We start from the raw sequence: 27,356 nt of genomic DNA on the forward strand, positions 1-27,356 counted from the left end.
GGGAACAGGGTTCTCACTGATGGCTTCAGAACACAATCCTACGTTTTCCCATTACCACTACACTGTTCCATGGCTGCTTCCTCGTGCAAACTGCTGGACCCACTGTGCCAAAGGACAGGAAGCTCAGATATGGGAAAATCACCTCTGTTCCTTAAGTATCTTAACCTTTCCTGGCTCAGGACACCCAACCAAAAGCTGTAGCTGGCAGTCTGAAAGATGTGTAGACAGTTTTACTGAGCAGTGGTAGATTTAAATTCACATTTCCTTTCTTTGTGAAGATAGGAAGGTTCTTTCTTTTTTTTCTTTTTTTTTCCCTTAGGTGAAATAGATGGTTTATTTATTTTTTTTTATTTTGAGAGATGTGGGGGGAATCCCAAGCAGGTTCCGCACATCAGGGCAGAGTTTGTGAACTCACGAACTGTGAGATCATAACCTGAGCCAAAACCAAGAGTTGGATGATTAAATGAGCCACCCAGGTGCCCCAAAATAGATGGTTTATATCACATCTGCATTTTCCTCTTAGACTTGGATGCTCCCTTCCCCCTACCCCTCAACCAAGATGCTGCTGTTTTCCCAAACAACCGAGTTGACTATGTTGGTCAGAGTGCTGGAAAATAAGATGACTTCACTTGGTCATTGCACAAAATGCAAACTAGTGATGTTTGCATCACTGCAACATATATATATATATATATACACACACACACACACATATTTTATATATACACACACACACACACACACACACACACACATATATATACGTACATACACACACACACACACACATATATTTTAAAAACACACAGCCATAATTTTTTTTAACAAGCTTATGTTTCATGAAGTTCCACTCTCAGTAATGCTGTGTGGTGGCATTTCCTTGGGCCATGCTGGTCTGAATAGACCTTCAGGGACATCTGAACACTAAACTACAAACAGTATAAAACTGGCTAGTTTCTGAGTCCTACATAGAAAAGGAACACGTCGGGCTCTCCCCACTCTCTCCCTTGCCTGATTGTGAAACAAAGGCTGTTCTCCGGGCTCTGGTGGACCAGCTTGTGGGCTACAAGCTTGGAGAATTTGTAACTGAATGTTCTGTCTCTCTGTCCCTGTATCTTGTACAGCCGTTTAGTCAAAAGAGGATGATTAATACACAGGCTCTGTGCTGCATGCTCAGTGATGACACATCTACATGTGTGTGTGAGCACAGCCACACCCGAGAAGACAGAAGAGAGAGGTGAGCTAAAAGAAAGTTGTGGGGTCAAGTGGATTGCTTAATTGCTAAGTTAGCTATATATGGATATAGAGGAGCAGCCTCCTGTGTGCATTTAACGTCTGACCTGTGATCAAATCCCAGTATAAGATGCAATTCTACTTAAGGTGACATAAAACCAATGTCCGGTGGGGTGAGCGATGACAGTGATCTTTGTTCCTTGAGGCCACGAGAGGACACGCCAATGTGGACATGCATAAGGCTGTTTATCTATGACCTTTCAAAGAACAGGGTTGATATGGGTCTGATGAAACAAATTTGAAACTCAAGTACGGCAAGGATTTAGAATTATATCGCGAGAAAATTGTAGTTACATCCCTCTTGGAGACGGGTGTGTCAGATTTTATGCCAGATGCTCTCACATATATTAGCTCATATATTTCATATATATGAGTTAATACTTCTTTTAAATGTACGTTTAAAAATATGTGTTTTTTAAAAAGGTAGTAAGGGTATAGAGAGGCTGATGGCTAAGACAAAATAGTGAAAGTTCTGCAAGAAACACTTGAGGATTTCTTATCTATTCATTTACTTTTAAGATTTCATTTGACAATTGGGGCACCTGGGTGGCTTGGTTGGTTGAGCGTCCGACTTCGGCTCAAGTCATGATCTCATGGTTCATGGGTTCAAGCCCCGCATCGGGCTCTGTGCTGACAGCTCAGAGCCTGGAGCCTGCTACGGATTCTGTGTCTCACTCTTTGTCTCCCCATCCCCTGCTTGTGCTCTCTCTCTCTCTCTCTCAAAGGTATTTAATTTAATTTTAAATTAAAAATTTTAAAAAATAAAAAAAAAAGATTTCATTTGACAATAAAATTGCAGGGACTATTCTGCATGTTTTATACATTTCAGCTCATGAAAATAAGACAAAAAAAATATGAGGTAGTGTCTTAGTGAGTTCAAAGTGTCCCAACAAAAAGCAATAGACATTAATTTCTCCCAATTCTGGAGGGTGGGAAGTCTAAGACCTAGGTATCAGTGGATTGGTTCCCCAGTGAAAGCCCTCTCTCTGGCTTGCAAATGGCTGTCTTCTCCCTGTGTCCTCTTACAGTAGAGAGAGAGGAAGCAAGCCTTCCACTGTCTCTTATTATATGGGCACTAATCCCATCTTGAGAGTCCTTCTCATCTCCTCTAAATCTAATCACGTTCCAAAGCCCTCATCACAGTCACAGTGGGGGTTAGGAATTCAACACATGATTTTGGGGGAAATACTTTAGCCCATAACAGGTACTATTATGTCAGTTTTATGGATAAGTAAACTGAGGCACAAATAGGCAGTAACTGTCTCAATGACACATGGCTAGTAAGAGGCCTCAGAGCCTGAATTCAAACCCAAGATATTATTCCATCATCTTAGCTACCACATTGTCCCCTTTCTCATGATGAGGGAGTTGACAGCTATGTTAAAGTTGAATGTCCAGACATCTGCATATAGACTTCGCTTGTGTTTCATTCTTTTGTTTAGGTCAGTGGCTTCCAGATGGTGATGTCCACAGGTAATACTGTGTATAAAGACTCTGGAGAGTAAGTTTGACCATAAGTAATTTTTGGCCAACATGCTTACTTTAAGCTCCGCATCTGTGTGGATAATACACTCAGTGTAAATGGAAGATGTGTATTTATCACCACAAATATGGAGAAAGAAATGACAAAGCCCTGTTTTCATTTTATTGATTACCCAGTGTTGCTTATGGAAATGAACAAACCGATATTCTTTGGAAGGGGCATGAACAATTAATTCCAGGTCAGGAAGGACCATTCATGGGGCGTTGGACAACATACTTCATCACACAGGCTCGAAGACTCAGTTTAAGTCCTCTTCAATTTAAGAGGCTGTTTTTTAAGCCATGGAAACAGAGATCTCCCATTTCCTCCGAGTGTGTCGATGGGCCCAAGAATAAGCAGTTTGCTCAGACATCGCTGTTTGCACCCACTGGGACTGATGGCTTCATTTAGCAACATAGTGTTAGGTTTGGGATCTCTGTTGAGAAAAGGTTGAGGATGGGCCTAACATAATGCATAATCTAGGGAAAAAGCCAAATCTTGTTTTGCTGTGTGTCATGAACAATTAGCCTATTGTTTCACGTTACTAGGTGAGTAAAAGAACTGGTTATATCCACGGTTGCCATGGATATGCCCTGCTGCAAATGGTCCCAGATTACAATATGGTGTTGAGTTGAGGAATAGCAGGCAAAGGGATTTGGCGGTACCAACTGGTGGAAGTGTGTCAGCATCTGAGACCGAGTGAGATGTTCACAGTCATGCTCATGTGTTTCAGAATCAGAAAGAACTGCCATTGTTATGAGCCATATACAGGGCCAAGTGGGCAGAATGGGGCCAACAATATACTCATTATGGTGCCCTTTCCATTTAACTAATTAAATTTTCATATGAGTGAATTAATTTTGGGGATACCTATACCTTGTTTATGTCTGTCCCAAGTCTAAGCTATATTTCCATGGAACTGACCCAAAATGTTGATCCATGAACAATGGTACTTAAGTTGCTCTATTTTGAGATTTAAAGAGATAAAGAGGTTTCCATTGTTGTGTGGAATTGGTGGCCTGAATTACTTAGTGCTCAAGATTGGAGATATTTAAATTTTTTTTTAATGTTTATTGATTTTTGAGAGAGAGAGAGAGAGAGAGAGAGACAGAGCATGAGTGGGGGAGGGACAGAGAGAGAGGGAGACACAGAATCTGAAGCAGGCTCCAGGCTGAGCTGTCAACACAGAGCCTGACGTGGGGTTGGAACTCACGGACTGCGAGATCATGACTTGAGCTGAAATCAGACACTTAACCGACTGAGCCACCCAGGCGCCCCAAGATTGGAGTTATTTTAGATTCTGAAACTCTTTACTTGTATAGAATTTTCTTGCCAGCCAATCCACAGCTAGCTTAAGATGTTGTATAAATGTAACGATAATGGCATTGCATTTCTTAAAATGCTGTAGTATAGATTTTTTTTTTTTTTTGCTAATTTGGGTTCATTGGACATTAACATTAGTAAAGGTTTAGGTCATATTATGAAATGGAATTGTAAAAAGTTAACTCACCAGACAAACAACCTTTGACTATTTTTTCTTTTCTGACTAAGAGAATCCTGGTACACATTAAGTAGATTAAGTATAGGGGCATTCTGACATGACCACAACACTGTTGGATGCGGTAAATCTGAGCACCAAATTCCATGGGATGTTCCGCATGTCATTTAGATGTTGACAGAAGCCAGCCAATTGCAACTACAGTACTGGATTCCAAATACCTCCATCATTGGAATGCTTCTTCCAATCTCTCAACATTCTTTCTCTTCTTTTGCTCCCTTTTATTCTCTTTTATTTCCATGCTTATTTTTTGAAGAGACTCTGAGGTCAATTTTCTCTTCCCCCAGAACAACAGTGTCATTCACTCTGAGCTGGCCAGAAGATACAATGTCCCCCTCCTGCATGTCCCATCAAATGTAAAGCCCTGGGCATCTGCTTTGAGGTTTGACAGGGAAAGACTCTTCTCTCCAGACTATAAAACTGCTGTGAAAGCTTGTCTCAGTCAATTCTGCTATACCACACCCGTAAACACGGGAGAGGCAGAGAGCACTGGACCAATGCTCTGGAGCCAGCAGCTTGGGTTCAAATCCCGGCTCTGCCGTTTGTTAGCTGTGCAACCTCTGGCAGGCCAGTGAAGCTCTCTGGGCCTCAGTTGGCTCAACTGTAAATTGGGTGATATTCATACCACCTCAAGAGTGTTGCTGCAGAGGGAAATGAGTTGTCGAGACACGTAAAGCTTTAGATAGTTCCTGATATGTAGTGAGTACTCAATATATGCCAGTCATTTGTGTAAGAGGCCCTCTAGCTCAGAGGCCCCCAGCCCAGGCTGCTGAGCCAGCTACCAGGTTTCAAAGTCCGGGTCCACCTTCCAAATAGCTGTGCATCTGAGGCCAGTTACTTATTAGGTCAAACCGTATGACCTTTCTACAAAAGTGGAGACGTCATAGCACTTAATCTAATATATACATTAGGACATTAGTTCTCCGTGCCTCAGTCTACTTGTCCATTAAAAACAGGGGCCATAGGGGCACCTGGGTGGCTCAGTTGGTTGAGCATCTGACTTCAGCTCAGGTCATGATCTTGCAGTCCGTGAGTTCGAGCCCCGTGTCAGGCTCTGTGCTGACAGCTCAGAGCCTGGAGCCTGCTTTGGATTCTGTGTGTCTCTCTCTGCACCTCCCTGCTCATGCTCTGTATCTTTGTCTCAAAAATAAATAAAAACATTAAAAAATTAATTTAAAAACAGGGGCCATAATCCTACCTCATAGGATTGTTACAGGAAGCAAATGAGGGAGCATCTGCGAACATGTGGGACAATGCTTGACATATAGATTCTATTTAAGTACTTGCTATTATTATTTTTGTTACCCTCACATCTCATTACTGCTTGACACAAACTGTCCCCAAGAACAGCCTGCTTATTAATCTCTCTTTTTGCTTCTGTCAATCAGCTTTTCAGTCTTGTCAGCAATGCCCCTCTTCTTCAAAGCTTGGTCTCAGTTCACCTGATTGACCCGCCCACTGCATTCTCTCCATTTCTACCATGTCTCCTGGCATTTGTATATTCACCGAGGACACGATGTTTTACATTAGCTTCCCGTGGTTCCCATGGCATCTTTGTCTTTTTCATATATTGACCCTGGAGTGTGAGGGTCCAGAGACATTGTGACATTTGTTTTGTGTCCTTTCATGTGATGATTATTTTATATCTTTAGAAAAATTCCTTAAGTTATAACTAAATGTGGGACCCCTAATGTCTTCCTATGTTTTTTTTTAAACAAGTTTATAAAAAACTTGAATACTTTTAGACTTACATAAAAGTTGCAAAGCTAGTACAGAGAATTACTGGATGCCCTTACCCAGTCTCCTCTAATGTTAAAATTGTACACAACCATTTTACAATTGCCCAAACAGAGAAATCTGCATTGATCCATTACTATGAACTAAACTTCAGATTTGATTCAGCACTTCACCTGTTTTCCAGTTATGTCCTTTCTTTCCTGCAGGATCCCATCCAGGATGCTACAGTGCATTTAGTCATTATGTCCCCTTAGTCTCCTGTGGTTTGTGACAGTTCTCAGTCTTCCTTGCTTTTCATGACCTTAAAGGTTTTGAGGAATACCAGTCTGGCATCTTGTAGAGTGTCACTTGATTTGACACTGATTCTGATATCATTTGATATCTGATTCTCCCCTCCACCCCCCCCCCCAGAATGATTAGACTGGGGTTGTGGACTTTTGGGGAAGAACACCAGAAAGGTCAAGTGTCTTCTCATCATATCATCTCAGGGGCATATGATACCAACATGGCTTCTCACCGGGGATGTCAGCCTTGACACCTCTGGTCTACAATTTTTACACAGAATTCTCTGCATGTTAAAGTTACCGAGAGACCATCCAAACATGGGAAGTAGGTACATTGTCAAAATCACAACATTTTGGAGCACTGAACGGGCTTGCTCAGTTGTTCCCAACCTTATCAGATGCAATGCCTTTTTTTTTTAAATAATAAATATCTTCAAATGCTTGTTTACTATTCTGAGAAAAAATGTATGGGTGGTAAAATTTATCAGTACTCACAATCACAGAAAAGAATGTCCTAATTTTAATATAAAGGGGAAATAAAAGGACAGTAACATGTAATAATATTATAAATGTTCCCAAATGTAAATGCTCCAGTCTAACTATTCTGCAAGCTATAGTGCCAGGGTCAGATGCTTACATCTATATGAAGACTTCACGAATGACATAGCCACAAATGTACAGGCTGATCAAGGACTCAAGTACAATGAGTGGCACTGTCCTTGGTGAGCTGGTTTTCTCAATGGTGAACCACCTGTGGGAAAGTTCCAACAATATACCATTGCCCTCAATTTTCATGGTGTTTCATTCCTGGAAGAAATTCACTACTTACTAAAAACATGCAAAAATATTGTGCTTTTAAAGGTAAAATGGAGTTAGGCTCAGATAATTGGAACCGGGTTTTTCACTTACATGGAAGTGTGTGGGAATGGGGCAGAGAAAAACACTTCATTGTAGAAATGTCCTGTGCATTGTAGGACATGTACCCTCCTTGGGCTCCACTTACTTACTGCCAGTGGTACCCCCAAAACAGAGAGGGCAAAAAGAAACACTCTTTGCATTTCAAGATGAAATTTCCAAACCATGGGGGCCATACTGCCCCAGTAGGGACCACTAGTGGTCTAGTTTAAGTCCACGTGCCTCCATTCACACCTAGGAGCTGGGCTCGGGTCCATGTAGCCAGCACAGGAAGGTAAAACTTCGCCTGGAAGTCAGGTCTGCTAGCTCCTAACGTGCATGATCTGGTGCTTGCTGAGCTCTCAACAGGACCCATTGGTAACCGTGGTATTGATGCTGATTGATCAAATCATACAATTCACATCACCTACACACATGCCTACACACACCACCACCATCACCACAACTCAATTCCTGCACCAAACCCTTCACAGATTTTCCATTGAATGTAGGAGAATATTCATATCTTTACATTGGCCTAAAAGGCCCTGTACAACGTCACCCTCATTTGCCCCTTCAGCTTTATTTCATACGTTTTTGCCCCCTTGCACATTATGCTTCTACCATGCTGGGCTTCTCTCAGTTACTGGTTAAGTGTTACCTCCTTCCTGCCACAGGGCCTTGACACATGCTATTCCCCCCTCCCTGGCTTTTTTCCTACTTGTTGCCTGGCAAAATCTTACTTATTTTGCATAGCATAGCTTAAAAGTCATTTATTCAGAAAGCCTTTTCCTGAGTCTCCTTGTTCAGATGTTCTAACAGCATCCTGTATTTCTTGAACATACACTTATCAGAGCTTATGATTCAGTAATTGCGTGATTCTGTGTTTGATATCTGCTGCCTCCACTAGGCTCCTCAGGAGGCAGGAACTTCACTGGCTTTACTCATTATTGTGCTCCCAGTACACAGCCCAGGGCCTGGAGCAGAGTAGGTTCTAAATCTCTGCTGAGCACATGAATGGATGAATAGCTGGGTTAGCTGTCTAGAATGGTTTTCAGGTTGGCTCAAAGGCAGGCGCAATGGGGCAAACAAAATCATGCTTTTTCACGACGGGCAGGAGCAACAGAACCTTGGTTCTAGTTTGCTGTGAAGATAGAGAGCCATGCTATTTGAGACCATTGGTTTTGGCTTGTTTGAATAGGCTGGTTTTCAAAAGAACATAGAATAGAGGAGGCTGGAAGGTACCTCTCTGTTTAGACAATGCCGAGCTCCTGCATCTATCTGGAGTCAGCTTCCCTGCTGGAAGGAACTGGAGGCTTAAGTAACATCTCTGCAAGCTTTGGCTTTAGAAGATTCAACCCTACAAGTACCCTCCACTTCATCCTTCCCCTGGTATTACCAATATCATCTTATCTCCAAGTAGCCCTTGGTATGGTGCCTTTAAAAATTTTTTTCTTTATTTATTTTGAGAGAGAGAGACCGCACAAGCAGGGGACGGGCAGAGAGAAGGAGAGACAGAATCCCAAGTAGGCTCTGTGCCATCAGCACAGAGCCCGAGGTGGGGCTCGAACTCATGAACTGTGAGAGCTGATATCAAGAGTCGGACACATAACCAACTGCACGGCACCCCGATATTGTGCCTTTTAAAGTGCAAATTTTGTTTTCTTTCTTTCCCAAACTTCAGTCCTCTGGGTATCTATCCCTTTCCTTAATTTGGCACATCTGCACATCACCAGTGCTATTATTTATTAATGTTTTTCTTTGAACACATCACACCCTGACATTGACGCAGATTTTAGCTTCAAAACACACACTAATATGCATGAACTCCTGTATTTCTGGGGCTTGTTGTATTCATTTGGGAAAGACTGCTCTTTTTCTTAACAGTGTTCCAAGGCAGACCTCCTTACTGTCCTTAATTTGTTAAGAATGCTGATGAACAGAGAGGTTTGCTGACTTGCTCAAGGTCATAGAGTTATTAGCAGCGACAGAACTGGGATTCAGAGTGTCTGGCTCCTGGCTCTGTCCTGGGCTGTCCCTGTCACGCTAACTCAAACGATTCTTAACTGAGTTCTCCACCCACACCAGGCACTCCGTAAATGTGAACCGCTATGGGACTAACGATCATTCCTCAAAGCAGACTCTTCTGTAAGGTTTCCCCCCCTTCTCCCCAGAGAATGTCATATCCAGTCTCTGCCACTGGTATCTGGGAGGCTAACACCTTTTAGATGGCTCTTCCCAATTTGTAATATTCTGAGCCGTCTGTGAGCCATGTCTCATTTACAAATGCGGCATCCTTCTTGTTTACATCACTAAGATGTTCACAGTTTTGATGATGAAGGCTATTCTGACATCCTCACAGAGATAGGTAAATCTCCTCTCGGGAGGTACGATGTATTTTCCATTGAGTGTCTAATTCATCCGTGATGATGCTTCTAAGAGTAGCAAAGGCATCACTGTCCCAGGGAGATAGGAAACCTTCAGTGAGGCCTCAGGATGGCTCCAACACTGGAGGCAGCTTCCTTCCTGATTCTGGAAGGCACTGTTTTCAGGAAGATTCCCTGTCCTCCTGATTTTCAGCATATGGTGGTTTCCTGAACTCCTGCAGAGTTGCTGATCCTGATTTTAAATTCAGTCCCTAACTTGGAACTAAGTCACCCATGGATCCCAGGCACTCCACCATGACATGTCATTCCAACTCCAGCTGCTGGAAGATCTTAAAGTCTGATCCCACTGGCATTCTTTCTGATCCTGGCTGAACACACCTAGATCATTCCAAACACATGGCTTTTGTCCTTGTTGTTCCCTCTGACTGGAACGTTCTGTCCCCAGTTTTTGCCACACCTGTTTTCATCATTTACATTTCAACTCAATATTCTCTCTTCAAGGCCGTTCCCTGACCATCCTATGCAAAACTGCACTCCTAACTCCTCACCCCAATGACCCCCAAGTCTATTACTTTGATCTACTTTCTTTATGAGACTTATTATGACCCCAAAGTATCTTATTTGGTTACTAATGGTCTATCTCCCTCCTGTCCCCAGTAGGATGTAACTCTCGCAAAAGAAAAGGTGAGGACTCTCTTGTGTACTACTTTCCCTCCAGTGCCAAGCAGGGCACTTCAGAAGTAGCTACGTAAGTAAATGCATGACTGTGGTCCGGTCCCCACAGTGAGGGGCAGGGGGAAAAGGACAACTGCGGAATCAGATGGATGCAACCTTTTGTTATCATGGAGAAATTGGAACATGGGCTTAGGAGTTAGATAGGCTTGGGTTCCAGTTCCACCTCTGCTGCCCTGGCTGTGTGCCACAAGCAAGTTACCTCATCTCTGTTCTTTCGGCACATCAACAGTAAACGGGGACTGAACGCGCTGTAGTATATCATGTGCCTGGCCCCGTGCCAACCACTGTACTAGGATCTCAACAAATGTTAACTAACTTCCCTTCTCTTAGAAATGCCAGAAGAAACCCATGAAACTCTTGACAGCCTTTATAACACACTTGACAGCTAATAAAGAACTCCGGTCTCCTTATATTTGGTACAATCTGCTTAAGTACAACTGCCATACATTTTTCAAAAAGCAGTGACATTTTCAAAACTTGGTTATCTTATGTAGACTCCTGAGAGGGTGTACAGTCTTAAATCCACTGAAAAGAATCTAGTCTTTTAGTGCGTGACCTATTTGATAGAGGTGTCCCTCCCCTGTATATTCAATTACTTGCTGTATAATAGAACCGTGCACACCACATATAGTTCCGTAGTTGAACACTATGTTCCTCAGGTGGCATAAGGGACTTTGAAGTACTTGTCAGCAACTGGCTTTCCTGGAACCATACTCTAACCACTCAGTTCACAGTGGCATTTTACTTCTGAAGTCCTTGTTCAGAATATTAAAAAGGGCACGCAGCAGACTTCATTCCTTTGCTTCAAGGACTGTGATTTTGTAAAGCTGGACCCCGTGATCTACTCAGGAGAGAGTCAAGGGCTCCAGCAAATGCTTAAAAATGGTTTTGAATGTGGCCTGGAGGTGTTAAGTTGGTCAGTGACTGTAACTATGCAGTCTGATTGTGGGGAATTTAGTTCTCCTTCCCACTTCGTCCCAGATGGTGAGCTGGAACGATTGAACAGGACAATTTCACAGGACTTCGGAGGTTGCTCAAACTACTTTTTGTCAGTGCACGATGGTGCTTTCCTAGTTAAAAAAAAAATGCTGCTGACTTTTCTCAGCTATAAACTTGGCAAGGGAAGTATTGAAGTTTGCTAGACTTCACCTAGATCAGCTACACTTTTGCTGAATTCTGAATGATCAGTCAGGCCTCTGGGGTCCCTCATCTTTCACTGTAATGACAGCTAGATTTACTCTATCCAAAACTGGTGCTCAAGAGCAGGAGATGGGACCTACTCGTTTGTCATGCTGGCCATTGTGACACCATGATTGTGTGATGTCCAACTTGGTCTTTGGTCTGAAGAGAGTGAACAGAGACGAGAGAGATGTGAAACCCGTTAAGGGGTGGCGGTGGGGGGCAGGGGCAGTGCACTTTGTTCCTGGCTTCAGGTTGTGAGGACTTGGGATCTTCTCAGATTTGTTTTTCAGGACCTTGCAGATGTTAAAAGCAACTATCTTGTGCCTTTTCTCTCTGAGAGGCGACAAGTTGAATTTTGGATTCTGATAGATAAGGGTTACTCAACCTCAGCACTATTGACATTTTGGGTTGGCTAATTCTTTTTTTTTTTTTTAAGTTTTTTATTTTGTGAGAGAGAGAGAGAGAGAGAGAGAGAGAGAGAGAGAGAGAAAGCACACAAGCAGAGGAGGGACAGAGAGACATGGAGAGGGAGAGAGTGAATCCCAAGCAGGCCCCACACTGTCCGCGCAGAGCCCAATGCGGGGCTCGATCTCATGAACCCTGAGATCATGACTAGAGCTGAAATGAAGAGTTGGATGCTTAACCGACTGAGCCACCCAGGTGTCTCTGGGTTGGCTAATTCTTTGGGGGGGCTGTCCTGTGCTTCCTAAAATGGGTAGTAGCATACCTGGCCTCTATCAGTAAATGCCAGTAGACGTCCTCCAAGTTGTGACAACCCAAACTACTAGGCATCGTCAAATGTCTCCTGGGGACAGGGGGTGGGGCAGAATTGCCTCTGGTGGAGAACCAGTGGAGAATCTCACTGAGGGAGATTTCGTGGGCACAGGAAAACTTGGAGTGTTCCAGCTTCTCTTGGTTGTCCTGGGCTTTTAGAGCTTTGAGTTCCCTGAAAACATGGATTTTTGATGGATTTGCAGACAGGTAAAGGATGAACTGCAGGAAAAGGTGAGAGAGGGTGGTACCTGAACGCACTTAATTCCCGCCCCCCTTCCTCCCTCTCTTCTGCACCTCTGCTAGTCTTCTAGCAGTGAACCGGGGGGTGGCATAGATGTGGAGAAGCCTGGCTGAACCAGACAAGCTGGAGCTGGGAAGCCCAGTGCCTGCAGACTGAACTGGGGGAGCCTGAGGCTTTTAGAACTTCAAGCAATCCCGATATTTAAATTCAGGCATCAGCAATTTACTGCAGGCAGCATGGAAGATGGTTTTGGAGGCAGCCGGGCATCGGCTGGGGCCTTTGGCAAAACTGCACTGTAGGCAAAGCTGTTTTTGCCACCTCTCTCCTTGTGAACCTCCCCCACGCCCTGTCTCACTCTCTGCCCTCCGGGCACACAGTCGCCTCGTGCTGTCCTCTGGCTGCTCAAAGTCGGCCTCGCCCAGCCTGAGCCATCTGCTTCATTACCTGCCCCCATTTTAACTCTCCTTCCCCGAATGCTGATTTCAGCTCTTTTGGGGGTTAAGATTAAAGATTCAAATACCTCACCCTAAGGGGAGAAGAGTCAGTAGGTTTAACCTATTCAGGGGATGTTTAGATTCTTTGAAGCTTGCTACTCCTCCTTCAGAAGACATTTGGGAACAAACGGCTCTTCTCTGGTTTTTTTAGTTTTCCTGAAATGAGCCCCCTGGTTATATATTTTCTACTCACAGTCTCCCCACTCGGCAATCACAACCCATGAAGTCCACAAACCAGACTTAACTTAGAAAGGGGCTCCATACAAGGTGAGCTGTGAATTTCCCATAAAAGAAAAAAAAGAAAGAGAGAGAGAGATCCAAATTCTGTAGCTTGGCCTACAAAGCCCTTTGCAACCTCCTCTCCATGCATTCACTCAAATGTGGTAAAAAAAAAAGATGGACACCGACCCTGGCACCTACTCTCCAAAAATGCATACTGTCCAGTGGGGGATATACATCTAATGCCTCGTGTTGGCTCAGGGTAGGTCAAGAAGGCTTGGGAGCACCTTGTAGGGGGTACTAACCACAACGGCTGGTCCAGGGAGGGAATCTCTCTGCTATCTCCATATGTCTCTACCTGGCACACCTTGTCACCCCTCTCTAGCTGTGTACCTGACAGTCCTTCTGTCTAAATGCTTTCCCATCATCTGTCTGGAAAACTCTTAACATCTTTCGTGACCCAGCTTACCTGTTACCCCCAGGAAAATTTTTCTGACTGTACTTTGTCCTCTCTTGTTTTGCTTTGGCACATCTCCCCTTCCTCACCCCCAAATAAGTGTGTTCTTTTCTTCAGGCTTTATATACCCATTCTATGGAAATATGTGTCACGGTGATTTGCAATGATCTGTTTACTTGTCAATCTTCTCCCTTAAACTTTTTTCAAAGCCGAGGCAATGAAGCGTGTCTCTTTCTAGCTCCCAGTTCGTAGCCCAGTGCCAGGCACACAGAAGTGCTCAGGAAAAGTCACTGTATGAATGAACTGATTCCAACCAGAATATGGAAAATGTGATAGCAGGCTGTCTGCTTTTTTCCCTTTTATATTACATTCTGAGGCATATATACAGAAGAGTCCATAAAACATATATGTCTGGTATAAAATGAAAATCCGTGTAACCACAGCCCAGGTCAAGAAATCGCTCCCTCTATTCTTAACTCATCAGTGGATGTCATCAGCTTGAATTGAGTGTGTCAGTAAGCCGAGGACTCAAAATTCTGTATCTGACCTGAAGTTATTGGGGTCTCCTGCGAAGCATGTCCTCAGCTTGAACCTCAGGCCTGATACTTCAGATACCACCAACTTGGCCGGAAGCCAAGCAATTCAGTCAAACACCACTTGGCAGACGTGGTCTGCAATCTAGCTACAGGAAGCTCTTCGCTCCACTGGACAGTATCTTGTTCGAGATCTTGAGCCCTTTGCTCCCCCCTCCCCCAATATTGAGGCTGCAGGTGTATCTGGACTCTGTCACATTTGAGAAAAAAAAAAAAAACAATTAGCATGTGAGCCTATTTGCTAACAGTTAACCTGTGTGGAGATCAGCCTTTATTTTTTGGTTGCTGTTAATACAAGCAGCTGAAATCTTGCCGTGTTATCAGAAGGGGGGTGCTCTGCTCTTCTCTGAGTGGAAATCAGCCATCTGCCTCACTGCGTTCAGTCAGAACACCGTGCCTCTGGAAAAGCCTGTAGTTACAGGATGCATGGTAACCACCTTCAGTGCAGCCCAGCTCTGAGCTCGCAGGGCCATGTGCACAGGTCTTATCCAGTCCCGCTGTCGGGCCCCAAAGCTCCCTCTTCCTTCCCTAGTTGTCCTCAACAAGGCAGCACCTGCCTGTCTTTCTTCCTCCCTCCCTCCCTTCCCTCTTTCTTCGGTTCCTCCTCTTTTCCTTATCCCTCCCTCTCTCCTTCCCTTCTTTTCTTTCCTCTCTTCCTTGTAGCTGTCCAACAATACTCTCTGTACACAGACTACAATGATGATTTGTTCAATAAATAGTTCTTGAACCTGGCTGTAGTTCTTTTCTCGATTGAAAATTCAGCTAAGTTTCAGCAGGCTATCAATTCTAGGATCCCCTGATTTCACTCTTCTTTCTGTGTGTGTGATGCATGAATCCATAGTCACTGTATTTAACTTAACTCGAATTAAAAAAAAATTGTGTAAAACACGTAACAACCTGATTCTCTTTCTGTTACTTGCTTCAAAGGGTTTCATTCACATACTAACTATTTTCTAAGCATCTACCATGTGACAGACACAGTCTGAGATGCTGAGGCCAGAGCAGGGAGCAGGCAGAGGCAGTCCCTTTTCTCGTCGGGCTGGCATTTTAAAGGGTTTTTATATTCTAGAACTGAGCTGTCCAATATGGTAGCCACTAGCAATGTGCAGCTATTTAAATTTATTAAAATTAAATAAAATTTAAAATCCACTCTCATTCACACCAGCCACGTTTCAAGGGTTCACCAACCACATGAGACTAGCAGCTTGCCATTGGGCAGCACAAATCTAGACCAGTCCCATCATCACAGAAACTGAACTAGGATATTCTGGAGGAATTTGCCAGACCTACTACCACTCCAAGACTTGAAGAGATCCCTGTAGCAATCTTGTGAGATGATTTATTATGACACCAGATCATGACTCCTTTACATACAATCTTCCCTTTGAAACACGGAGCTTACATCCAGCATGCCTGGAGCCAGTGAATTTATTAATTTGAGCATCCTGTTTTTACTTACAAGACAGCTAAATCAGTGTGGTGGAATAGCATTTTGAAATACTCATTTTTCCCTCTTGTCTTTCAAGCAGGTATTGGCTCTGTATCAGGGAAGGAGGGGCTGTAGGGTAGAATCCAGAAATAGGCTTTGAGTCTCTGGCTGCTTTTGTGGTCCAAATGCACGAGCTCAGGACCTTTGAGCATTTGTAGAAGGGGCAAGAGAAAGGAAGATTTGAGGAAATAGATAAAAATGTCTCAGCAGAAGCAGGACTGGAGGAGAGAGAGAAGAAATGTGTGCCTGTGCACACATGTGAGGGTGTCTGAGAGTGAATGCCAACTTGCATGTGTTATATGGGCTCATGCTACATGGTTTTCCTGGCAGTTCCATTGGGGGTAGTGTGATCTCAGAGGGATATAGTGTCTAGGGATTTTGGACAGTGGGAGATGTCATAAATCCACTAGACCTGAAGGGTCCAACTGACCGGGATGATGGATGTTTCAGCAGCTGTGTGGTAATTCCTCTATATCCTGCCCTTACTCCAACCTTAACCCACCTCAGGGAAGGTGAACCTTGGGTCATGATTTTCCTCCAGGTTATGGGGATGCATGTTCAAAACAGAAATCAGTGGAATTATAATAAAAAAATTAAGCGGATTTTCTGGCAGCATCCGCATTTGTGGTCTGGGAGCCATATCCACTCCTCAAGCAGTGTGGTTTCCATATACACCAACTCCACATGCACAGACCTAATCTCCTTTGGTCTGCTGGACTTGGATTGGTAGAGTAACATTTCTCCTGGAAGAAACAAGCACACAAAGCAGTGTCATCTTCTGCATTTGGACAGAATGTCACATAGGAAATTGACTCCATCCTGGAGCTCTGGTTTCACACGTTCATCAACTGAAGTAAGGCGGAAGGAAGCCAAGGCAATGGCATGACGGGATGGTTTAGACGAGGACTTAGCAAACCTACTGTCCACAGGCCAAGTCTGGTTTGTCTCCTGTTTCAGTAAATAAAGTTTCGTTGGAACACAGCCACACCCATTAGTTTATTTATTGTTGCGTTGCGGAGTTACGAGTATACCGTATGGCTTTCAATACAACCTGACCTTTAAGAGAAAAAGTTTGCCGACCCCTTGGCTGAGATTACAAACTCCTGAAAAACAAGGACAGTGTCCATACATCTCCTGTTTCCTCACAGGGCCTGCCTGGCAGAAGAGCAGGTGCAGAGCAGGGATTTGAGATCTATGGCGGAAGAAACGATTCTAAGGCTGGAATAAACCTTCCTGCTTCAAGAATGACTTCTTTCACAGACTCCTGGGAACATAACGCCTTGCGTTACAGAAACAACTTCAGGGGTTAAAGAAGTACAGGGTGCAAATTTGTCTCTGTCATTTGTAACGAGTCTGTCATTTGTCTGCTGTATATATAATCTGGGCACCCCAGCCTCCTACTCTGTACTGCAAGGAAGGGTCCTGAGCCTCCAATACACATTGTGTCAGGCTGGATCTGAGGAGACTTGGAGCCTGAGTGCCTTTCCTAGGTGGAGTTCTTCCAGGAGTGACCCTATGCAAAGGATTCGCACGAAAGTGATTTGTTAAAGGCAGTGCTCTGCAGAAGAATGAGATAGAAGAAAGTGGAGGAAGCAGAGTAAGCAAAAAACAAATGGCAAAAAACAAAACGAAACAATGAAAGAAGAACCGAGGTGCAATTTCAGATGAAGTCTGACCCTTAGCCTGATCCTACGGGGATCTTTGGAGTCTGAATTACATTTCACATTCAAGAAGCGACTTTGCGGTCCTAAAGGTGGTGGCTCTTCCAAGTAAGCCAAGAGTCAAGGGAGCTAGACCTTCGTATCCTCTTACCCTTTCCTTCTCAGCAGGAAGCATCAGAGTATGGAAGCCCTGGAGGTACAAAAACTCTCAGGCACTTTAGGCTCTCTGGGTAGTGAAGCCACACCAGCAGCTCCCAGGTTAAGTTTACAGCAAAGAGCCCTTGGCATCAAAGGGCACAGAAACTGGATGGTGCATACAGAACTTTGGTAAAGGGGGATGCGAGAGGATCTGGAGAGAGGACTAACGCTATTTGCTATAGGCCAGACTGGATGTCTTCTCCACCAATGCTTCCATGTGGTTTGGGATTACGTGCCATTTTGGATTCTACGTATCATTTCTATGATATGGGCCCTCCCAGGTATAGCATAATCTTCTTCCTCTTTTTCCTCATCCTTTTCCCTTTTCCTTCGAAGGAAAATTATTTTGGGGGAGGAAACAAAAAAAAAAGCCACTTTTTGTTCAGGGTCTCCCTTGTTATGATTAAAAAGATAAAATGTCTGAAATTTGCTTTGAGACTGTATTATTTCTCCTATAACATCTCCAGGGGAAAATAAATCCCCAAAGCTCTCTACCCACTCTGTAGAATGGTATTTCTTTTATTTGACTTAAGTCTGCAACTTTCATACTTCAATGGATCCTTGGCTCAAGTACACTGGGATTTGGGGACCCATGTCATACTCACTTTATCCACAGAGAGATTCATTTTGGGAGTTGACAGACTTCAGACATGATCGCTTTCATCTTTCAGAGCGAACAGCCCTCATCTTCCTGATCCATCCTCAAATTAGAGCTTCTCATTCACTCCTTCCTTGAGTCTGGCTGCTCTTCTCTGGCTCAGCACATTTGTGTTTTTCTTGAGAGACAGTGACCAGCACTATCCTCAGTATCCCAGGAACGGATATACTACAGCTTCAGGTCAGGTACAGACAGCCCCTTTTGTTTCATTTTTAATGCTATTCTAGATGATGTTCAACATCATTTTGGGTTGAGTGACATACCATGCAGGTGTCTCTAGTATTCAACCTATAGTGATTACCTTTCCTTACCTGTAGTCAATTACATCTCATTAGAAGGCAGACTGTTACTGTTTTTTCAATGTTTATTTATTTTTGAGAGAGAGAGAGAGAGAGAGAGAGAGAGAGAGAGAGAGAGAGAGCATGAACGGGGGAGGGGCAGAGACAGAGAGGGAGACACAGAATCCAAAGCAGGCTCCAGGCTCTAAGCTGTCAGCACAGAGCCCGACATGGGGCTCAAACCCACAGACCGAAAGATTATGACCTGAGCCGAAGTCGGACACCTACCCGACTGAGCCACCCAGGTGCCCCTATTATTGTGTTTTAATGACTAATTTCATCTGAAACTGGCTCTTAGTAAAACTTCCTGCTACTTTTCTGCTGGTGCAAACATGAACTCTTTCTGAAGTCCTTCATTATTGGCTTAGTATTCAGCATTGCCATAGACTTTAGTTTTTTCTCTAAATCTTACAGAATCCCATTTTTATTTTGCACATGCTGAAGAGAACAAATTCCATCACAGTTTTTAGGAAAAACCCTACTGATTCGCTTCTATTCAAAGGGTATGCAATTTTTATATCTTTTGTCCCCAGTGAGAAGTTAGCTCCCCATAGGTGACAAAATAGTCCCAACAGTTAGATGGGAAGCTAACTTTTCTGTACCAAGTTAACTTTTTAAAAAGTGGTTTAGACCTTTTTGGAGAAAGTTTCAAAAATTTTAAATGTATCCTATCTGCTGATGCTTTATTTTCCACTGGGTTATGTAGGACTTGCTTGGAGTATTTGTGGTAAAGGAGAAAAACCATGGGCTTTGAAGAGTCATGCAAACCTATGATGTACCAAAAGCACTCTGTTAAAGGCAGAATTACAGCAGAAGTTGAAAATGGCCAGGATGGGCCAAGGACTAAATTTAATTGTAGGCAAGGTGTTAGCACGTCTACAGTTAAAGGACAATGGAATAACCCAAGGTGATAATAAAAGCCCATTCTTGTGAAAGGTAATGACCCTAGTATCACAGGCCATTGCTCATTTCAAAAGGAGAGGCTCCCCCAAGATGGAGAATTCTCCACACCATCTGGGGCAGAATCTGGTTAGAATCTGGTTGTTCTGTGCCACCACAGAAAGTCTCCACTTCCATCCATTTAGGGGATCAGAACAATCTGTCCTCAACACAATCTTAGAAACCTGGGCAAAGGTTGCTCTAAACTGCCTATGAGACCTCGCTATCCTTAGCCCAATTTGGCCCCTTCTACCATTACAGCTCCTGTCTTCAGCTGCCTCAAAACTCTGGAATAGTTATTCCCACCCTACCTCTCTTACGTATCATCCTCTATTCCTGCAGTGCACATTCCTCTGGTCAACTATCCTCACCTATGCTATTGTCCTCACATGATGTTGGGCTCTCTGATCACTGAATTTTCCCACTATCTCTCCCTTTTCTCCCTTTCCCCAGAGCCTTCTGGAACACCTTTGTCATTGAACACATACTCCTCTGCTTTCTCATATTTTTATAAGCCCACCCCCATCTTCATTTTCTTGTTTTCACTAAATCTCATTTTTCAGAAAGACGCCCTGGAACCTTCTCGAATGAAAATTCCACATTCTTGTACATCCGCCATTGTGGTCCCCATAAGTAATGTCTGCATTGTCACTGATACTTTGCCTCTTCCAAACCACTGCTTTTCACTCTTGCTCAAAAAGCCCTTCTCCTTTTGAGTTTCAGGTCATTCTGATTAAAGTCTTCCTGTCCACTCCCTCTTCTGTCACTATGGACACTTCAGTATCTGCATTGACAAACACAGAAGAACCTAGCTTCAAGATGCTTGGCCTCAATTCCAAAATATCCTAGAACTTATTCTGGACCTTATCATTATCCTAAATTGTCCTAGCTCTGGACTCTGAATACCAGTGTACCATTCTCTGGCCACAACATCTTATCACCACATGTCTCAGGATCTTTAGTTCTCAAAGCACTTAGTTCTCTAGTCTTTTGTCCATTCTTTTTCCTCCTAGGTACTTACCAACATTATACCTTTATTTTATTCTCCTTGCATCTTAGACCTCATAATGTGTAACTTTAAGGACCCTTGCAACCATCTTCAAAACACGTAGTCTCCTTTCTTTCTGCCGTACTGGCATAGCAAAGCTTCAATCTTGGATTAACCCAACTATTTGTTTTTCTTGATCTGGGCTGCTGAGTCTTGACTGAGAAAACAGACAACCTAACTATGCAAATAGGTGGCCCTAAGCAATCCTTTGATGTGTACTTAGTGGCTTTCCTAAGTGGTGATTACAAAACATTACTCTTCTTCTCAAAGCCCCACTTCATTGATCTTCCTCCTCCCCTTGCCACCTCCACACAGACACAACACTTCTCCCTCTCTCTTCCCTAGTAAATGCTTTGCCTTACTAGTCATTTGCTCTTAAATCACTGTAATTTGTTTTTGCATGCACTCTTGAAATAAAAATCCTCTGGCCAAAATTATCAGTGACTTCCTAAAGGTCTAACTGTATGGACTTTTTCTAAATATTCACCTAATTGTTGTCCTCTCTTGCACTGGATACTGTCCTCCATTCCACTGCTCTACTCTGGCTTTCTCTCTCTACCTGTGCTCCCTGGCAAGCTCACCCACTTCCTTGGCTTTAACTGGAATTATATTCTTGATCTCCAGATCTGTACCACCAGGCCACCTCTTTCTACTTAGCTCCAGAGACCTAGACACAAAATAGCCTTCTTCATGGTTTTCCTGGAATTCCTAGGGGAACCTCGAACTCAATCCAACTCCAACTGAACAAATCCCCCTTCCTTCATAGTTCTTACTGCTAGGTTCTCTATCTCACTAAATGATGTCATTCTTGAGACTAAGCCAGAAACCCTAGCATGACCTGTTAGCTTCTCCGTCTTAAATCCTCTTCCACTTCCCCACCACCATCCTCTGCCCCACCTGACTTCTGCCCAAGTTCTTCTGATTTTACCTTTTTAAAGTCTCATGCTGCCTATCTTCTCCATTCCAACTGCTACTGTTATTAGCTAGTGTGCTCTCACCTCCCATCTTTATATTTTTGCTTGAGAGCTCTGACTAAAACATGTCAGATCATGGTACCACCCTGAACATGGAGTATAAGTCCTCCAAGATCTATACTACTGTCTCTCTCTTTAGACCCATCTGTTCTGCTTCTTGCCTCCTGCCTTTCACCCTACGGTCAGCCATATTAAACTACCTGCTGTGCCTGGAACTGTCCACGCTGAGTCTCAGTTTCGAGTGCCATTCTTCTCCTTCACAGCCCCCTGCTCCCATCTGCCCAGCAAATATCTGCTCACATTTCAGGTCTCAGTTCAACCTTCCCATTCTTTGCAAGGCTTCATCTGTTGTGGTCCCCACGCTCACCCTAGGAAGAACCGACCACTTTTCTTTTGGGACTCCATCTCCACATACATAGTGTCAATGTCAGTTTGCCTTTCTTGGCCTGCAAATTCCTTAAAGACAATATCTCTGCCATGTACATCTCTTTACCTTGGTGTCCAGCTCATAGTAGGATCGAAAATAAATATCCATTGAATGGATTAAAAATGGGGCCCAACCTGTGGGCAAAGGCTAAATGAATATTATGATAGAGGAGCAAATGTTGATCGCTATAGCGTACTGAATCATCACAAAGGCCTGTCTGCTGTTTGTAAACTCACTAAGTCTCAGTTTGCATTAGCAAACAAGTCGGGTGGATATTCTCTAGAATGTAAGCTGACTTTCAGGGGCAGAGAAAGGGGGGTGGTGCCTCCGATTGGCTTGCTTCCTTAGCAATCTGCGAAAACAAAACCCAGCAAAACAATTCCCCCTTTCCCAAAAGTTGGCACTGGCTCAAGTTTTTCTTTTCCGAAATACTTTCTTTGGTCAGGCAGCACTCCCCACGCTATAGCTGTTAGGCATTAGTGTGCTCTGAATCCATTAGAGAAGGTCAGTCCTGAATACCAAACAGATGCAGAGCCCTGAGTTTCCAAAACTGGAGTCCAAGGATCGAAATGCATAACAATAGCCATGTTCTCTGTTCATGCTGTTCTAAGATTTGCCACAAGCAGGCATTTTTCCACACTGGAAGTGAGGAACACATCATTTGAGACAGAAAAGTAATACAAAGAAGTGTTTTAGAAAAAATGACCCCATGCATTAAGTAGATTGGATAGTTAATTTAGGCCAAGAGGAACAGCCAAATAATATTAAGTTGTTACGGTAAAAAGTAAGTTTTGGACATTTTGCTTTCACGTTACTACCCAAACTTATAAAAATACTCAGAGCAGCAGAAAGAAGGGCTAAATTTAGACCCTGATTTAATGCATTCAAGAGCATGATTCATTTTCCCCCTGCCCTGGTACAGTCTGGGAAATCTGTGTGTGTGGCAGGCAACACAAGGATGCCTTGTAAATAAAGGGAAATTTCATTCATCCAGAGGCTCAAGGAAGCTAGAGACACCCCATCTTCTCTGCCAACAAAGGTATATTTCTAGGTACTTCACACCGTGGAACCAGATTATCGCAACTGGTGAGAGTCCACCTAATTTTAGCTTTGCCCTGGCCTTGGCATGAATGTGCTATTGCTTCTTTTCTCTAAGTGGCTTTTCCCCCCTGTCAGGCTCCAGGGGGATCCTGACCAGCTCTCAGATGCCATGCAACATGGGTCACCTTAATGAGACACTTATAAGGATGTCATCATTTGGTAGCAATACTTTTAGCAAGCTGGGGCCTGAGTCACTGAATGGTAGCCCATACATTGGGTCTTACAGAGCTAGTACTACATATAACGTCAACATCTAAGATGATCTGGGGTCGTTTGAAAAATAATCACAAGCCCAAACTAAACCAAGCCAACAACAGTGAGTTCAATTCTTATCAGTTCATCAGGGTGCAGGGCACAACGTCCAGAGAGAGCAGACCATCACTGTCCCTTCCCCAGTTTGTTTCATTATCTGCTGCTGCCAATCACGGTCTTGCATTCGCATCTGCTCCTGACACAAAGCAAATATTTTAGCCTCTACAGATAATCGAGATTAATGACAGACTGTCATTTGTGTTAATCTAACCTAGTTTAGAGGCGAAAACCACCTAAATTATTTTGTGATTTTACAGTGACTCCATTCTTTCTTATTTCTTTTGCTTTTAGTCTTTGAGCACATTTGGAAAGTAACCTTAGAAGTCTCATCTCAGCTGTTTTCACCTTATTGAAAGTTTCTGGGCTTAGGATAAACTATAAGAAAAATAAAAGGAATGCATGTAAAAAATCTGTAGTTCAGTAACATTGCCTCCCGGAAGTGAGGGCATTAAAGCTGTCCTCCCTTCTGAGGTATAAGAAAGACAGTAATAACCCACCCCTTGGGACCCATTATACATCCATATACAATTATGCCAAGAAAGATCATTTCCCCAAACATGAAATGGGTTCAGCAGTTTTGCAGTTAAAAACAGAGTTAGCTATGGAACACGTGCATCACATTAGAAATGAGTCGCTCTGAGAAGGTGTGTGTGTGTGAATGAGCAGCGCGGGAGAGGCCCACACAGGGGCACATTCGCAGGATGGGACTGGCAGACCCTGGGCAGGGCCATGGGTCCAGGTGGATATGAGATCCAATCAGCCTGAACACATGCTTCACAAACTAGCCTGGACACCGCACAGAAAAGAGGCAAGACACCGTAGGGCAGCGTAAATGATTTGTACCTTTCTCAAATGGCTTGGTTCTTAGGTCTCCTGGGCAATTCTGAATGACCAGGTGGGGCAGTCACCCAATGCCCCTTGGGCTTGTCCAGTACCATAACATGAAAATCAAATTATTTTAAAAATAGGGATGTTCTGTGACCTTGGCCACATGGAATGACCAATTTGGGGACCATTTGAGAAAGGACAAATATTCTTTAGCACTCTAAACAGCAAACTGGCTGATTTAGCTTAGAACAGTTGGCTACCATTGCAGCCAATTTTGGAATGTCAAAAAAGAAGGTAAGTCAGGGAAGGGTGTCATGAAGTTTGCATCCATCCAAGGCTGGGTAACTTAGATATTGAGATTTGGGGTAGAAATTGATTCTCACACATATAGAGCACCACAGATCTAATGAACAACGAGGGACATCTATTTTCATAATTCACTCACACAAAACACCTCTCTTCCATCTCTGGGGTGGGGGGGGGGTGTTCCAGTTCTAAACTACAATCAGCCCTTCTTTCAGAATAACAATAATAAATCCTCTTATTCAGCCAGATGGTGGTGTCTGTTGCACTAGGTTGGGCTCATAGTACAACATCAATAAATGGCCACTTGTAGAGGGACAGACAGAATCCCATTTATAAAAATACCCACACTTCCTTCCTTCTCCCATCCCAAAATGTTGCATTGTCAAAACACCCAGGGGGGCTTAATCTCATTTTGGGGAAGAAAGGAAAACTAAGGAAGGCAAAATAATATATGTGGAAAGCAATTTTGGGGAGGGGGAAATAATACATTTAATCTCTGAGGAAAATGATCGTTGATGGGCTTTTAGTCGTTTTGCCTTTAGGGACCAGCAGAAAGGAGGATCCCGAAAGGGTTTTCCCCAGACCCTGGAAAGCTGTCGTGGTGAAGGCTGCACATTGCCAACTAGGAGATGGAGTTAAAAATTCTTCCTCAGTAAGCTCGGCTAAGTCTCCGGAAATGAATATTTGTTCCAATGAGGTGTTCCCAAAAGCTTTCTGGCCTCAGATAACTCATTTTAAGAAAGGTATTTGTTCAAAATCCATCACAGGAGGGAAAATGACATATTAATGTATCCTGTTGCCAATGTACACATGCTCTACACGGGCCCAGAGGGCTCAGACTCTTTGCTGCTTGCTCCTTATTTACTTGGTCTCAGCCCTACCTGGGATTGGCGGGGGTGGGAGGGGGATGCTGACTAGTCTCTGCTCCTGCTCTTAATAAACTATACTACCTGGTTATGTAACCCTAATCCACGTCCACAGTCCAGGACTCAGATGGCTGGCTTGTCAGCAAAAAATGTTTCAAAAATGTTAATTCGACAGTGTTGGAGGGATGTTATTTCTAGAGCCAAACTCCTTAGGGAAAATGGGAAGTAGGTGCTCCAGGGATCCAGTTCCTCCATACTGAAAGATACTTCTTTCCTGATGCCTTCTCCCCAAATAATGTCCCAATGCCTGGTGTGCCCTGACATTGGGTCCAAATAAAATGCTGGAACATATTCATAGGATACAACTATCTCCAAACTCTATATAAGAGGGTGTTTATTATAGAGAATCAGCCTCTATTAGGGCATGAAACAACAAAGCCTGCAGGCACTTGCTCCTCACACTGAATCATTTCATGATATAGATACTATTTTTTTACCCCTGGCATTTACAGCAAGCAACTCAGTTTACAACCTAAGGCATTTTCCATACTTCCAGGCAATGAATACTAGCTTCTTTTGAGTCTCAATAGCACATAATTTAAGACAGTGGGAAAAGGAGCTAGAGAATAGTTTCCATTGCAAGGAAAACACCATGCAGATGTTTGCCCTCTTGAATTCTGATGGAAAAATAGAGACTTGTTTATTTGTTCTGAAGTCAAATCCAAGGAATTTAGTTTTTACAGGCTGGGGGCTGGGGTAGGGGTGGGAAGTAATGACATAATATATTAATAATATTGAAATGTTCAACACATGGCCCTAGGATTTTCAATCCCCAAATAATTTAGGGGGAACCATTTTTATAATGGTTCTTCATTAAATTTGGTACACCTGATGTCAATCTGTGTCACAGTGATGACATACCAGAAAAAACACCCAAGGACTACTTTGTTAAAATTTTATATTCACCTTCTATAATTGTTTTTTACCTCCAAGATAGCAAGCTAGGAATTGGTCCTCTATCTTGAGCCATTTATTGAGAACAAACAAATGAACTCAGAAAAGACATGACCCAATTGAAGTTCAATACCTGACTTTGGTGTATGAGAATCATAAACTTGCTTACGGTCTATCTGGTCCGCAAACACTTCCCCATAAATCATCCAATAGGGCATGTAGAAGATGTTCTTGGCCAATTTCCATGATGGTTCTTCATTGGGAAAGAGAATGGCTTGCCTGGCGACCCCAAAACTCATCAGTACCACCAGCATAATGATGACAAAGTACATCATGTCTATCATCTGGAAGGGTGTGGAAGCAGAGGGAGAAAAAAAAGAAAATCCACATGATTGAGTGTTCCTATGATATCAACATTGATGGAAACCTTTGAAGGAGGTTCATTTTCAACACTTCTGACAAGGGATATATAGGTAGACAGCTGTGTCCAAGTAAGAAAGAGAACACTTGGTCTATTGAAACAACATCCACAGAATTTTATCAGTAACTCAAAAGCATTTAAAAAAAAGGCACGCATAGAAAGGAAGCCCCTCACTTTCCACTGTTGTCTGTGCTACCTAGTTAAGACTAGGCATGGGAGTCACATGAAGCTCGGGTCTCTTTATGAATCCAGCTCTGTTCCTGGGAGCCAGTGTCCTCCCTGGGTCACTTTCTTCTTAGCAAAATTGAACTTGGGATGATCAAACTATTTCAAGAACTACTGCAATGTTGTAAATTCCCTAAGTTTGAGAGTTGGAATGCTCAAGAAAGTAATTACTTGCAAGCAAAACTAGGACAGCCCACATATCCACCATCCACCTTCTTATTCTTGTGGCCCCACCTCACTG

The 27,356-nt window shown here is 43.3% G+C and overlaps 1 protein-coding gene across 10 annotated transcripts in view; it reads right to left on the reverse strand.

The window, feature by feature from the left end:
• Positions 1–27,356, reverse strand: part of TRPM3 (transient receptor potential cation channel subfamily M member 3) — an 805,281-nt gene that overhangs the window by 28,795 nt on the left and 749,130 nt on the right. For all 10 annotated transcript variants that reach the window (XM_043565212.1, XM_043565210.1, XM_043565217.1 and 7 more), the window contains one exon: positions 26,639–26,813. In XM_043565212.1, the coding sequence (XP_043421147.1) occupies positions 26,639–26,813 (175 nt within the window). The remainder of the gene's footprint in view (positions 1–26,638; positions 26,814–27,356) is intronic.

This window comes from Prionailurus bengalensis, chromosome D4 (assembly GCF_016509475.1).
Source record: "Prionailurus bengalensis isolate Pbe53 chromosome D4, Fcat_Pben_1.1_paternal_pri, whole genome shotgun sequence".
NCBI classification, from domain to species: Eukaryota; Metazoa; Chordata; class Mammalia; order Carnivora; family Felidae; genus Prionailurus; species Prionailurus bengalensis.